We start from the raw sequence: 16,759 nt of genomic DNA on the forward strand, positions 1-16,759 counted from the left end.
CGTACAGAGCCCTATACTCTATAATACTCCGCTGATAGCTATGGCTAGTATGCCCTAGCGAATCCCTAACCAAGAAACCCTGCCTGTCAGCGGAGGTTGGCACCCTCTTGAACGCAAATGGCGCCCCCGCTCCTCGGCGGCTGACCCTGCTGACCCTCACTGTGTCCCTACAGACGTAGGTGGATACTACACACGAGGGGTGCCTGAAGGACTAAAACGGTGACCCGTGACTCTGAACCCTTCTAGCTTCGGACAGACCATACAAAATACACACAACAACACACACAGGCTGATACAAGCAACACTATATTGAGTATTTTGTTGCAAAAGACAATATGTACATGAGTAGATATATTTTTATTCTAATGATGTTGCAAAGAATAATATATCCAAATAACCACAGGGTATTTCTAAAGTGCTTCAAGCGGGGTGACTGATAAACGTAATACCCCCACCATCCGAGGAAATACAGATAGACCAAGATATACTATCCTCGGTGTTGAAGCCAAAACTTAGTATCCCAAAAATGCACTCATGTTAAATACATGTCAATAAAGCGTCTAAGATTGGTGACATTTACATCAATAAAATTAGAAATAGAAAACCTAATCCACTTATCTGCGGTCAGGTTTCGCCTCTACGCGTTTCCCCCCCATGATGTGGTTCCTCAGGAGGCATATGGGAAAAATAGATTTCCGTGTGTTCAAGTCACATCAGAGATGAATGCTGTGCCCGGTTGTGGGTGCAGGGAATACACCGGCCAAAAACACCCCCCTTAAATAGTCCCTGCCTTAAAGATGAAAAAATGTAGGGGCTATAAATCATACATACATACCGCTGTTTGTATCGTTCCATCACTACACACGCATAGGGAGCCCCATGGTAGCTGTATGCACTCTCCGCCGCCATTGCTGTGTGGCCCCTCAGCGTTGTCTCACGGCGCGTGCGCCGCTCCCAGGCACTAGAGGTAAAAGTGCCCGGAACGCGACTGCGCATGTGCATGGCCGCCATTTTCCTATGTATCGTCTCCCACAGAAGAGAGACCACACAAACACCCGGCCGCCATTTTCCTGTGTACCATCTCGAAATTGGAGCCCCACATAAGATATTTTAACCCTTGGCGTCATTACTTTACGGCCCCTTGATTAACCGGCAGCCCGTGTGCCGTGTCCAGGCGCTGAAGATAGAGGTGCCCAGGACGCGACTGCGCATGCGTACGGCCCCCATTCTCCCATGTGTCATTTCACACAAGGGAGGGACTGCGCAGGAACCCGGCCGCCATTTTTCTGTGTACCACCTCAAGCCAAAGGGAAAACTGCGCAGGAGCCAAGAACCGAGACCCTGACATAAGTCCAGCGTCATACTTACAGCGCTAAGCCGCGCAAGGGTCTCTATATTGCTCCTGCGCCACTGACATTGACCATATGCCCCATTAGTCTCTCCAAACGGTGGTAATCTATAATACACTATATACGAACTCCTACATAGAACTAATATCAAAAGGCATCTTCATTAAAATGGGCAAACATAATGCAGAATAAATATAATTCTACACAGATTTATTATTGCAGAGTTTAATCTCCAAAAAACAGATGATGGTACATGATGGTATGTGACCTAGAAAGCGTACGCTACATCCACAACCACTAATCCAACTTCACTGATATATCGATAAATTGGGGTGCGCATGAATGACGGATAAACAAAACACCCCCTAATATTTAAATAATTTTACTGCACGCCATCTAATAGGCCTGCAGTCATACACAGTTAACATCAGGGAAGAAACGGGAGGAAAAAACAGAGCTGGCGTTAACAATTCACACAAAGCACCCATAGGTTAACCACTCATTCAGTCCTCCAGGGACCACTGACCCCATCCTAAAGATCCACTGGGTTTCTTTTTGGAGAATAACCCTATCCCAATCACCTCTCCTTCCATTTTGTTTTACCACCTCTAGGACACAGAACGAGAGAACCCTACTGTCACCCTGGTGTATCTCCCATACATGTCGTGCTATCGGGGTATCTCTAGCATTCTTTATGTCACCTAAGTGCTCCCCAATTCTCCTTCTTAGTTCTCTTTTCGTCTTTCCGATATAGTTTTTAGGGCATGTACATGTAGCCATATAGACCACACCAATGGTCTTACAATTGGCAAAGTCCCTGCAAAAGAAAAGTCTTCCACTCGATGCACTGGTAAGACTTTTACCTGGTGCTACGAAATCACAGAAGGAACAATTGCCACATCTAAACGTGCCATTAATACGTCTATCCAACCATGTACCTTCACGTTTAGGTCTTTTATAGTGGCTGTGTACGAGTCGATCTTTTAGGGATCTTCCCCTACGAAAGGTGATCTGGGGTCTATCCGGGATGAAACCTGCCAGAGTTTCATCCAGCTGTAGAATGCTCCAATGTTTTTTGAGGATGTTAAAAACCCGGTCGGACTGATTATCATAGGTTCCAATGATCCTCGTGATGTTATCGGCCTCCGGTTTCTTATGGGTCTGTAGGAGAGCTCCTCTCTCCCTACCCAGAGCATTTCTAAAAGCTGGATCCAACACCTCGTCGGGGTAGCCCCGATCCCGGAACCTCTCCCTCAAATCATACGCTTATGCCCTGAAAGTAGCAGGGTTGGAGCAGTTTCTCCTTGTTCTCAGGTATTGGCCACGAGGGATGCCCCTCTTAAGGGGAGCCGGATGATGACTCTCCCACCTAAGAAGTGCATTCGTGGCTGTTGGCTTTCGAAATAGTCTTGTATCTAGCATCCCATTGGTATTAACAGTGATCTTCACGTCCAAAAAAGCTAGTTCACATCTATCACTTTCTGACGTGAATCTGAGACCAAAGCCGTTGTTATTTAGCCCTTGTACAAAACTGCTAAATTCCGTTTCTGTACCTCTCCATATGACGAACACGTCGTCTATATAACGATACCAGGCTGATATCTTGTTGGCCCACCATTCCTCTACTCCAGAAAACACCGCGGTTTCCTCCCACCAGCCCAGGAGGAGATTTGCATACGAGGGCGCACAAGAGCAGCCCATCGCGGTCCCCCTGAGCTGGTGGAAGTACTTACCGTCAAACAGGAAGTAGTTGTGGGTTAACACAAACTCCATCAACTTTACCACAAAGTTGTTATGTTTCCCAAAGAAAATGGCCCTAGTCCTCAAGTAGTAATCTAGCGCCCTCAGACCCATTACATGGGGAATGCAACTATATAACGCTTCCACGTCTATTGAGCCTAGAATTGTTCCCTGTTCCACCACAATCCCATCAATCTTCTGGAGTAGGTCCGACGTGTCTCGCACATATGAGGGTAATGATATCACAAACGGACGTAAGATGTTGTCTATATAGATACCAACATTCTGACTTAGTGAGCCAACACCCGAGACTATGGGACGTCCTTTAAGAGGGGAAAGACCCTTATGGACTTTGGGGAGGGCATAGAAGGTCGGGATCATCGGAGTGCGCGGGGCCAGGAACCTGTATTCATTAAAGGAGATCAACTTTTCGTCTAGACCGGCATCCAGAATTGTTTTCAACAATCCAATAAACCTCTCAGTCGGATCATTCTCAAGTATGCCATAGGTCTCTCTATCATTAAGGATCAATTTGTACATACCGACATATCTCTGGTGGTCGAGGATGACCAAATTACCTCCTTTATCGGATGGTTTAACGATAATCTGGTCATTTTTCTCCAAATTCTCCAATGCCTCCCATTCCTCATCACTTAAGTTGGGTGGTGCATTACTGTTTCTCCGACCAATTCTTTTGAGGTCATCCTCCACCACCCGTAGAAAGACGTCGATATTCATGTAATCTCCTGGAGGGGGCATTCTATTACTTTTTAATTTCAGGTCAGTCTGTGGACCTGAACCTCTCCCCCTTTCATTTTCCTCCAGGAGATCCGTCAAGGCATTAAGTCCCCCCAAGTCTTCCTCCGATATACCAAGTTCCAAACATTGCTGTTTGTTATGTAAGGTTAATCAAGGGGCCGTAAAGTAATGACGCCAAGGGTTAAAATATCTTATGTGGGGCTCCAATTTCGAGATGGTACACAGGAAAATGGCGGCCGGGTGTTTGTGTGGTCTCTCTTCTGTGGGAGACGATACATAGGAAAATGGCGGCCATGCACATGCGCAGTCGCGTTCCGGGCACTTTTACCTCTAGTGCCTGGGAGCGGCGCACGCGCCGTGAGACAACGCTGAGGGGCCACACAGCAATGGCGGCGGAGAGTGCATACAGCTACCATGGGGCTCCCTATGCGTGTGTAGTGATGGGACGATACAAACAGCGGTATGTATGTATGATTTATAGCCCCTACATTTTTTCATCTTTAAGGCAGGGACTATTTAAGGGGGGTGTTTTTGGCCGGTGTATTCCCTGCACCCACAACCGGGCACAGCATTCATCTCTGATGTGACTTGAACACACGGAAATCTATTTTTCCCATATGCCTCCTGAGGAACCACATCATGGGGGGGAAACGCGTAGAGGCGAAACCTGACCGCAGATAAGTGGATTAGGTTTTCTATTTCTAATTTTATTGATGTAAATGTCACCAATCTTAGACGCTTTATTGACATGTATTTAACATGAGTGCATTTTTGGGATACTAAGTTTTGGCTTCAACACCGAGGATAGTATATCTTGGTCTATCTGTATTTCCTCGGATGGTGGGGGTATTACGTTTATCAGTCACCCCGCTTGAAGCACTTTAGAAATACCCTGTGGTTATTTGGATATATTATTCTTTGCAACATCATTAGAATAAAAATATATCTACTCATGTACATATTGTCTTTTGCAACAAAATACTCAATATAGTGTTGCTTGTATCAGCCTGTGTGTGTTGTTGTGTGTATTTTGTATGGTCTGTCCGAAGCTAGAAGGGTTCAGAGTCACGGGTCACCGTTTTAGTCCCTCAGGCACCCCTCGTGTGTAGTATCCACCTACGTCTGTAGGGACACAGTGAGGGTCAGCAGGGTCAGCCGCCGAGGAGCGGGGGCGCCATTTGCGTTCAAGAGGGTGCCAACCTCCGCTGACAGGCAGGGTTTCTTGGTTAGGGATTCGCTAGGGCATACTAGCCATAGCTATCAGCGGAGTATTATAGAGTATAGGGCTCTGTACGGTCAGACCAGCCCGGCTGGGCTTTTACGTTGGTGATTTATTACTGGTATTTGGTGTGTGTGGGTTGTCGGTTTACCCTATTTAGATATCATCACATTAAGGGACTTGTAGGGTATTTAGGGCCAGCCGACGAGGAGCGGGGGCGCCATATTGCGTCCAAGAGGGTGCCAACCTCCGCAGATAGGCAGGGAGCAGATATTAGGGATATGTAGGATTTTTTGTCCATTTTTTTGCTCCCTGTACTTTTGCCCTTCTCCCACCAAAACCGGGCTTTTTATAGACCCACTCCTATCATAAGGAGTTGGGATGTCGTGCTTGTTTTAATCTAATGGTTTTGAAATAAAGATTATTGTTTAGGTTAGTTGTTTTTGGTTTTTTCTATTTGAGACTAATTCTGGCTTATCAGAAATTGTACTTTTTTTAGATTTGCTTTGGTATTATGGCTGGTTTTCTATCAGGGCCTATCTGTTCTGAAACATGGGTGGGTGAAGCGGATCGGGTGTTCTCAGTTGACCCAGGCTATACAGGCACTGACTCTAATCCATCTATATATTCGACTTTTAAGGAGCTTACTGGCTTACTTAAAATCCCTTTGGGAAACAAAGGCGTTAGAGAATTACATTAAAGGCCCCTTCACATTTAGCGACGCTGCAGCGATACCGACAACGATCAGAATCGCTGCAGCGTCGCTGTTTGGTCGCTGGAGAGCTGTCACACAGACCGCTCTCCAGCGACCAACGATGCCGGTAACCAGGGTAAACATCGGGTAACTAAGCGCAGGGCCGCGCTTAGTAACCCGATGTTTACCCTGGTTACCATGCTAAAAGTAAAAAAAAAACAAACAGTACATACTTACCTACAGCCGTCTGTCCTCCAGCGCTGCGCTCTGCTTCTCTGCTCTCCTCCTGTACTGTCTGGGAGCCGGAAAGCAGAGCGGTGACGTCACCGCTCTGCTTTCCGGCTCACAGCCAGTACAGGAGGAGTGCAGAGCGCAGCGCTGGAGGACAGACAGCTGTAGGTAAGTATGTACTGTTTGTTTTTTTTTACTTTTAGCATGGTAACCAGGGTAAACATCGGGTTACTAAGCGCGGCCCTGCGCTTAGTTACCCGATGTTTACCCTGGTTACCAGTGAAGACATCGCTGGATCGGTGTCACACACGCCGATCCAGCGATGTCTCCAGGGAGTCCAGCGACGAAATAAAGTTCTGGACTTTATTCAGCGACCAACGATCTCCCAGCAGGGGCCTGATCGTTGGTCGCTGTCACACATAACGATTTCATTAACGATATCGTTGCTACGTCACAAATAGCAACGATATCGTTAACAATATCGTTATGTGTGAAGGTACCTTAAGAACAACATTGTACCAAGGGGTCTACGAGTAAATATCTCCCCGTCCCCAAGAGTGAGTAACCCGTGCCTTCTGAAAGCCTAGCGGGAGGAGTCTGTGGCTTCGTCGGTCAGGTTCATGAAATTATTGTTGGAGGAGGAAAAGAAGATCTTAGACATCACATCGAAACAACTGAATGAACTAATAGAGAAAACGTTACAGTTCAAATCCAATCCCGACTTTAATAAAAAAGAGAGCACCTTACAAATTTCGGTAGAACGGTATCAGAACCAACTAAAAAATCGTAAACACACACAGTTTATGCGAGATTCAGAAGAGTTCAAATCTGAAAAGGCATATAATTTTTCAGGTGGTGTGGATTCTGTTTCGGAGATTTCTTCCTCCGAGGCAGAATATTCAGATACAGAAGGATCAGGGGGTTACTGGAGACAAAGAGGGAGAGGGGGTTATTCATCGTATAGGGGGAAGAAAAAATGGCAGAGACAGAGAGGTTTTGGGGGAGGTCGTCGGGGTGGCGGAGGCCACAATCAGAACTTTATGGGTCAAATAAATGGAGCCAGTGGCTTCGGAGCACCCACGAGACCTTCAGCCTCATTTCCCGCATCCTCCATGTCGTCTGCATCTGCACTCTCCTCTACCTCCTCTTTTTTAGAGCAGGGACCCCCGGGGGGGTACGATTTGAGGAAACGAATGTAAGAACTCCATATGATGAAAATCAGATTATAAATCTTAGTACCCATGTTTTGTCACCTGGAGAGGTTAGTGTGCTAAAAAAGGGGCTTACGTTTGTCCCCACCACATGGTTTAGTACCTTCTCATGGGTCAAGGATTTGAATCTTTATTGTCGCAAACTAAAATGGAGGAAATTTTTTTCCTTACATAACAAACAGCAATGTTTGGAACTTGGTATATCGGAGGAAGACTTGGGGGGACTTAATGCCTTGACGGATCTCCTGGAGGAAAATGAAAGGGGGAGAGGTTCAGGTCCACAGACTGACCTGAAATTAAAAAGTAATAGAATGCCCCCTCCAGGAGATTACACGAATATCGACGTCTTTCTACGGGTGGTGGAGGATGACCTCAAAAGAATTGGTCGGAGAAACAGTAATGCACCACCCAACTTAAGTGATGAGGAATGGGAGGCATTGGAGAATTTGGAGAAAAATGACCAGATTATCGTTAAACCATCCGATAAAGGAGGTAATTTGGTCATCCTCGACCACCAGAGATATGTCGGTATGTGCAAATTGATCCTTAATGATAGAGAGACCTATGGCATACTTGAGAATGATCCGACTGAGAGGTTTATTGGATTGTTGAAAACAATTCTGGATGCCGGTCTAGACGAAAAGTTGATCTCCTTTAATGAATACAGGTTCCTGGCCCCGCGCACTCCGATGATCCCGACCTTCTATGCCCTCCCCAAAGTCCATAAGGGTCTTTCCCCTCTTAAAGGACGTCCCATAGTCTCGGGTGTTGGCTCACTAAGTCAGAATGTTGGTATCTATATAGACAACATCTTACGTCCGTTTGTGATATCATTACCCTCATATGTGCGAGACACGTCGGACCTACTCCAGAAGATTGATGGGATTGTGGTGGAACAGGGAACAATTCTAGGCTCAATAGACGTGGAAGCGTTATATAGTTGCATTCCCCATGTAATGGGTCTGAGGGCGCTAGATTACTACTTGAGGACTAGGGCCATTTTCTTTGGGAAACATAACAACTTTGTGGTAAAGTTGATGGAGTTTGTGTTAACCCACAACTACTTCCTGTTTGACGGTAAGTACTTCCACCAGCTCAGGGGGACCGCGATGGGCTGCTCTTGTGCGCCCTCGTATGCAAATCTCCTCCTGGGCTGGTGGGAGGAAACCGTGGTGTTTTCTGGAGTAGAGGAATGGTGGGCCAACAAGATATCAGCCTGGTATCGTTATATAGACGACGTGTTCGTCATATGGAGAGGTACAGAAACGGAATTTAGCAGTTTTGTACAAGGGCTAAATAACAACGGCTTTGGTCTCAGATTCACGTCAGAAAGTGATAGATGTGAACTAGCTTTTTTGGACGTGAAGATCACTGTTAATACCAATGGGATGCTAGATACAAGACTATTTCGAAAGCCAACAGCCACGAATGCACTTCTTAGGTGGGAGAGTCATCATCCGGCTCCCCTTAAGAGGGGCATCCCTCGTGGCCAATACCTGAGAACAAGGAGAAACTGCTCCAACCCTGCTACTTTCAGGGCACAAGCGTATGATTTGAGGGAGAGGTTCCGGGATCGGGGCTACCCGGACGAAGTGTTGGATCCAGCTTTTAGAAATGCTCTGGGTAGGGAGAGAGGAGCTCTCCTACAGACCCATAAGAAACCGGAGGCCGATAACATCACGAGGATCATTGGAACCTATGATAATCAGTCCGACCGGGTTTTTAACATCTTCAAAAAACATTGGAGCATTCTACAGCTGGATGAAACTCTGGCAGGTTTCATCCCGGATAGACCCCAGATCACCTTTTGTAGGGGAAGATCCCTAAAAGATCGACTCGTACACAGCCACTATAAAAGACCTAAACGTGAAGGTACATGGTTGGATAGACGTATTAATGGCACGTTTAGATGTGGCAATTGTTCCTTCTGTGATTTCGTAGCACCAGGTAAAAGTTTTACCAGTGCATCGAGTGGAAGACTTTTCTTTTGCAGGGACTTTGCCAATTGTAAGACCATTGGTGTGGTCTATATGGCTACATGTACATGCCCTAAAAACTATATCGGAAAGACGAAAAGAGAACTAAGAAGGAGAATTGGGGAGCACTTAGGTGACATAAAGAATGCTAGAGATACCCCGATAGCACGACATGTATGGGAGATACACCAGGGTGACAGTAGGGTTCTCTCGTTCTGTGTCCTAGAGGTGGTAAAACAAAATGGAAGGAGAGGTGATTGGGATAGGGTTATTCTCCAAAAAGAAACCCAGTGGATCTTTAGGATGGGGTCAGTGGTCCCTGGAGGACTGAATGAGTGGTTAACCTATGGGTGCTTTGTGTGAATTGTTAACGCCAGCTCTGTTTTTTCCTCCCGTTTCTTCCCTGATGTTAACTGTGTATGACTGCAGGCCTATTAGATGGCGTGCAGTAAAATTATTTAAATATTAGGGGGTGTTTTGTTTATCCGTCATTCATGCGCACCCCAATTTATCGATATATCAGTGAAGTTGGATTAGTGGTTGTGGATGTAGCGTACGCTTTCTAGGTCACATACCATCATGTACCATCATCTGTTTTTTGGAGATTAAACTCTGCAATAATAAATCTGTGTAGAATTATATTTATTCTGCATTATGTTTGCCCATTTTAATGAAGATGCCTTTTGATATTAGTTCTATGTAGGAGTTCGTATATAGTGTATTATAGAATACCACCGTTTGGAGAGACTAATGGGGCATATGGTCAATGTCAGTGGCGCAGGAGCAATATAGAGACCCTTGCGCGGCTTAGCGCTGTAAGTATGACGCTGGACTTATGTCAGGGTCTCGGTTCTTGGCTCCTGCGCAGTTTTCCCTTTGGCTTGAGGTGGTACACAGAAAAATGGCGGCCGGGTTCCTGCGCAGTCCCTCCCTTGTGTGAAATGACACATGGGAGAATGGGGGCCGTACGCATGCGCAGTCGCGTCCTGGGCGCCTCTATCTTCAGCGCCTGGACACGGCACACGGGCTGCCGGTTAATCAAGGGGCCGTAAAGTAATGACGCCAAGGGTTAAAATATCTTATGTGGGGCTCCAATTTCGAGATGGTACACAGGAAAATGGCGGCCGGGTGTTTGTGTGGTCTCTCTTCTGTGGGAGACGATACATAGGAAAATGGCGGCCATGCACATGCGCAGTCGCGTTCCGGGCACTTTTACCTCTAGTGCCTGGGAGCGGCGCACGCGCCGTGAGACAACGCTGAGGGGCCACACAGCAATGGCGGCGGAGAGTGCATACAGCTACCATGGGGCTCCCTATGCGTGTGTAGTGATGGGACGATACAAACAGCGGTATGTATGTATGATTTATAGCCCCTACATTTTTTCATCTTTAAGGCAGGGACTATTTAAGGGGGGTGTTTTTGGCCGGTGTATTCCCTGCACCCACAACCGGGCACAGCATTCATCTCTGATGTGACTTGAACACACGGAAATCTATTTTTCCCATATGCCTCCTGAGGAACCACATCATGGGGGGGAAACGCGTAGAGGCAAAACCTGACCGCAGATAAGTGGATTAGGTTTTCTATTTCTAATTTTATTGATGTAAATGTCACCAATCTTAGACGCTTTATTGACATGTATTTAACATGAGTGCATTTTTGGGATACTAAGTTTTGGCTTCAACACCGAGGATAATATATCTTGGTCTATCTGTATTTCCTCGGATGGTGGGGGTATTACGTTTATCAGTCACCCCGCTTGAAGCACTTTAGAAATACCCTGTGGTTATTTGGATATATTATTCTTTGCAACATCATTAGAATAAAAATATATCTACTCATGTACATATTGTCTTTTGCAACAAAATACTCAATATAGTGTTGCTTGTATCAGCCTGTGTGTGTTGTTGTGTGTATTTTGTATGGTCTGTCCGAAGCTAGAAGGGTTCAGAGTCACGGGTCACCGTTTTAGTCCCTCAGGCACCCCTCGTGTGTAGTATCCACCTACGTCTGTAGGGACACAGTGAGGGTCAGCAGGGTCAGCCGCCGAGGAGCGGGGGCGCCATTTGCGTTCAAGAGGGTGCCAACCTCCGCTGACAGGCAGGGTTTCTTGGTTAGGGATTCGCTAGGGCATACTAGCCATAGCTATCAGCGGAGTATTATAGAGTATAGGGCTCTGTACGGTCAGACCAGCCCGGCTGGGCTTTTACGTTGGTGATTTATTACTGGTATTTGGTGTGTGTGGGTTGTCGGTTTACCTTATTTAGATATCATCACATTAAGGGACTTGTAGGGTATTTAGGGCCAGCCGACGAGGAGCGGGGGCGCCATATTGCGTCCAAGAGGGTGCCAACCTCCGCAGATAGGCAGGGAGCAGATATTAGGGATATGTAGGATTTTTTGTCCATTTTTTTGCTCCCTGTACTTTTGCCCTTCTCCCACCAAAACCGGGCTTTTTATAGACCCACTCCTATCATAAGGAGTTGGGATGTCGTGCTTGTTTTAATCTAATGGTTTTGAAATAAAGATTATTGTTTAGGTTAGTTGTTTTTGGTTTTTTCTATTTGAGACTAATTCTGGCTTATCAGAAATTGTACTTTTTTTAGAACAGTGCTCAAATGACATGGAAACAGCATGGGGAAGAACCCCTGGAAGCATTTCTGACTCCCAGGTCACTACTGTGAACAATGTTGTCAGAGTCTTACGTCTCTTTTACAGACTCACAATAAAACATGCAAAAACGAAACCAAAATGGATTTTCCTGGGAAATATGTTAAGGAGCATCCTTTCCAGGTTAATGACTTGTATATAAGGCAAAATAAATAATTCTATTAGTTTCTGGTCTATTTGCTCTGTACAGAATATCAGTCACGTGACCTCAACGTCAAACAGGTCCTTGCTGCTCTTTCGATTACACACCATACGGAAGACGTGCCCACCTTACAGGTCGGAGTTTGAGCGTCTGTTACCGGCTGGGACAGCGCGCTACTTACTTTATCTACACACCGCTGACCCTCGGAGGTGAGACAGCAATTACTCTACATCGTCGGAACTTCAACTGCACATTCAGTTTACTCCTGCAGAAGTTCAAGCACAACGCAAGGCTCCACGAGTTCCAAGGTATACGAACTTTCTAACACTTTGATTATAATATAGTTATATTTTAGGATCACCGCTGCATAAGATTGACTTTACCTCATATACTACCTAGTATAGTGCTTTTATATATACATTTTTCCCTGTGTCCACATCAACAGTAGTGAGGCTACAGGTGGAATATTTATAAACTGTTTTTTTCTTTCTAATATCAACATGTGTCCCCTTTACCTTACTCCTCTAGCGCAAATCTATATTTACTGCACCCCAATACCCCTTTGAAGAGATGTAGAGGTGGGCCTCCTGAACACAATGTTCCCATTATTAGGAAGTGGGTCTCCCATAGTGTTTTCCTATGCAGTGAATGCAAGGGCTGCCAAAAATTTGGAGGCACTCCAATGCCCCTTGGAAGCGACATGGAAGAGGGCCTCTTAAAAAATGTTTCCCATTAGAAAGGAGCGGGTCTCCTATACTTGTAATGCTCATGCACTAAGTGTATCGGCTGACAAATATTTACCCCTGGGGGATATACATGTTTAACAAAAAATTTTTTACGGGCATCACAAACACCCTTTAAAAACATTATGGGGGTGTTGCATCATGGACCATGGTCATCCTGGTAATATGGTGGTGGAGGATGAGGAAAAGGAGGAGGACAACAGGAAATAGCCAAAATCAGGAAGTACATACCCATGTGTGGGTGTGAAGAGGTGCATGGGAACAGACCTCCCCAAAAAGGATACTGGATTTGAGTTTATGTTACACTGCTATCATTCGGTGGTGTAGAGAAGTCTGTCCCAATCCAGCCCTTGTTCATTTTTATAAGAGTCAGCCTGCCAGCATTTTCAGTTGACAGGCGGATGCGCTTATCAGTTATAATTCCATCAGTGGCACTAAAAACCCGCTCTGACAAAACGCTAGCGGCAGGGCAGGCCAGGATCTCCAAGGCGTAGAGAGCCAGTTCATGCCACGTGTCCAGCTTGGATGCCCAATAATTATAAGGTACAGAGGAGGTTAGTAAGGTCAGCAAGGTACTTCCACAGCATCTTCCCAAACTTTGCACTCCTTATGAGAGTACCCCGCATTTCAGGGCCTGTGCGTACGGAGGGTCTGAGAAAATGCTCCCAGAACTTTGACAGTGCAGTGTTCTCCTGCCTCTGCTGGATTGGAGTTGTCTCTTTCGCCTGTACTTCTGAGGGTATGTGTCCACGTTCAGGATTGCATCAGGATTTGTTCAGGATTTTCCATCAGTTTTTGTAAGCCAAAACCAGGAGTGGATGATAAATACAGAAGTGTGTGCATATGTTTCTATTATACTTTTCCGCTAATTGTTCCACTCCTGGTTTTGGCTTACAAATACTGATGAAAAATCCTGACCAAATCCTGATGCAATCCTGAACGTGGACACATACCCTAAGATGTCCAGCAAACTGACCTTTGCTCTGCTCCTTGCATCTTGTACACACACGGCTCTGCTCCATACACCTCGCTCACACTTTACGGCTCCTCTCCGCACACCTCGTACACACGCAGCTCTGCTCCTTACATATCGTACACAAGCGGCTCTGCTCCGTACACCTCGTACATATACGGCTGTGCTCCGTGCATCTAGGACAGACACGGCTCTGCTTTGTACATGTCATACACACACAGCTCCGCTCCCTACACGTCATACACACATGGTTCCGCTCTGTACACCTCGTGCACACACGGCTCCGCTCCGTACAACTCGGACACACACGGCTCTGCTTTGTACATCATACACACGTGGCTCCGCTCCATACACCTCGTACACACGGCTCCGCTCCGCACACCTCGTACACACGGCTCCGCTCCGTAAACCTCGTACACACGGCTCCGCTCCGTACACCTCATACACACACGGCTCTGCTACCTCCACACTGTAAACCCCTCCTGACCCCACACATAAACTTCAACTCATCCAGCACCATGACAACCAGCACAGCAGAGTCCTGCATACACTGAGGCCCCTGATCATGTGACTCCTGACTCCTCCCCTCCTGTGACCTCATCACAGGTCCTGTGCCCACAGAAAAGCCATATATGTGGAGTGCGGCTCTGCAGGTGGAGGTAAGTGCTGGAGATTCCCCATAACTGAGTGAGGGGAACATTAACCCCTTCAGGACTGAGACTCTTTTGGTGTTTTATTGACACTTTGTAAGAATCATTGCGTTTTTGTTCCGTTTCCTGTAATAGATACATACAACCCAACTATGGAAGACAGGAAGTGAGGAAACGGATTGTTCTCATAGTACAAGGCCCCTTTTTGACCCCTGCACAGTGTAATGACCCCATTATACCCTTATGCATGATGTATGATGACCCCAACACAGTATAAAGTTACCACAGTATCGCCATCCCCCCCCCCCCAAAGTATAATGTTCCCACAGTACCGCCATCCAGGGCCGGCTCCTGGTTTTTGAGGGCCCCGGGCGAAAGATTCTCAGTGGGCCACCCCTTTAACACATACCACAATTCATGATGCAGAGATACAGCAGAGAAATATAGGTATAGAACAATGCCAGGAGTGATAGCTATTGTAAATTCTACAATACCATACAGCAGAGGGGCTTTATATAAGTCAATCCCTTATACGCCAATTTTTGTGACCTACTCCCTCCTCCTCAGTTACCAGAAGGCATTTTATTGTTAGCTGAACTTGCTGCAATATGACAATTTTTTCATGGAAAACGTTTTAAAGTAAACATTAGAAAGTATTAACATAGAACATTTGTAAAAGTGCAAAATGTGTAGCATATAGCACAGCCACGTAGTATATAGCACAGCCCACATAGTATATAACACAGACCATGTAGTATATAGCACAGCCACGTAGTATATAGCACAGCCAGACAATATATAGCACAGGCTCAGCCCACATAGTAAATAGCACAGCCTGCATAGTATATAGCACAGCCCACATAGCATATAGCACAGCCATGTATTATGTAGCACAGCCTGCATCTCTTCCCGAGAATGGCCCCACACTCAAGTGCTCACTTTTATAGTAAAAAAACAACCAAAACACTCCTCACCTCTCCTCGTGTCCGGGCTGCTCCCTGTTCCTGTCTCCGCGGCTGCACTGCCTGGCATACAGTGAGTGCGCAATAACGTCATCGCGCACCCGCAGTGTCAGAGGCAGAGCGCGAAATGATGGAAGAGGGAGCATCAGGTGACGCTCTCCTCCATCATTGCTTTGAACTTTACCGGCAGACGCCAGTATAGTTCAATGCGGCGGGGTAGTCAGCGCTGGCGGCAACCAGGCCCCCCTGCCTTACAGGGGCCCCATAGCGGCTGTGTGATGTGCCGCTAGCTGAGGCCCCTGGCGGAGCGGGAGCCCAAGGCAGCTGCCTGCCACTAATGCCGACCCTGCACCTACCGTGAATGGGCAGCCCCGTCTCGCCAGGGCCCCAGCACTTGCCCGGGTGCGCTGGGTGCTGACGCCAAACACAGTATAATGTTCTCACAGTACCGTCATCCCCCCCACACAGTATAATGTTCTCACAGTACCGCCATCCCCACACACAGTATAATGTTCCCACAGTCTGCCATCCCCCACACAATATAATGTTCCCACAGTACTGCCATCCCCCATACACACAGTATAATGTTCCCACAGTACTGCTATCCTCACACAGTATAATGTTCTCACAGTACCACCATCTCCCCTCACACAGTATCATGTTCCAACAGTACCGCCATCCCCACACACAGTATAATGTTCCCACAGTCTGCCATCCCCCATACAATATAATGTTCCCACAGTACTGCCATCCCCCATACACACAGTATAATGTTCCCACAGTACTGCCATCCTCACACAGTATAATGTTCCCACAGTACCACTATCCCCCCACACAGTATAATGTTCCCACAGTACTGCCATCCCCCCACACAGTATAATGTTCCCACCGTATCGCCATCCCCCACACACAGTATAATGTTCCTACAGTACCACCATCCCCCCACACACAGTATACTATTCTCGCAGTACCACTATCCCCCCACAGTATAATGTTCCCACAGTGCTGCCATCCACCCACACAGTATAATGTTCCCACAGTACTGCCATCCCCACACAGTATAATGTTCCCACAGTATCACCATCCCCCACAAACACCATTTAATGTTCCCACAGTACCACCATCCCCCACACAATATTCCCACAGTACCGCCATCCCCCCATACAGTATAATGTTCCCACAGTACTGCCATCCCCCACACACAGTATAATGTTCCCACAGTACCACCATCCCCCCACACAGTATAATGTTCCCACAATACCACCAACCCCCCACACAGTATAATGTTCCCACAGTACCGCAATCCCCCCACGCAGTATAATGTTCCCACAGTACCACCATCCCCCACACACAGTATAATGTTCCCACAGTACCGCCATCCCCCCACACAGTATATTGTCCCCACAGTACGACCATCCCCCCACACACAGTATAATGTTC

General features: G+C 46.7%; 1 protein-coding gene across 2 annotated transcripts in view; it reads left to right on the forward strand.

Annotated features, from left to right (window-relative positions):
* The first annotated feature begins 14,312 nt into the window (after positions 1 to 14,312).
* The window catches only part of LOC138663583 (zinc finger protein 585A-like), an 84,077-nt gene continuing 81,630 nt past the window's right edge, over positions 14,313 to 16,759 (forward strand). The window contains exon 1 of one of the 2 annotated variants that reach the window (XM_069749836.1): positions 14,313 to 14,366. In XM_069749836.1, the coding sequence (XP_069605937.1) occupies positions 14,340 to 14,366 (27 nt within the window). In that variant the 5' untranslated portion in view covers positions 14,313 to 14,339. The remainder of the gene's footprint in view (positions 14,367 to 16,759) is intronic. The other variant, XM_069749837.1, reaches the window with a different exon arrangement.

This window comes from Ranitomeya imitator, chromosome 2 (assembly GCF_032444005.1).
Source record: "Ranitomeya imitator isolate aRanImi1 chromosome 2, aRanImi1.pri, whole genome shotgun sequence".
In the NCBI taxonomy this organism is placed as follows: domain Eukaryota; kingdom Metazoa; phylum Chordata; class Amphibia; order Anura; family Dendrobatidae; genus Ranitomeya; species Ranitomeya imitator.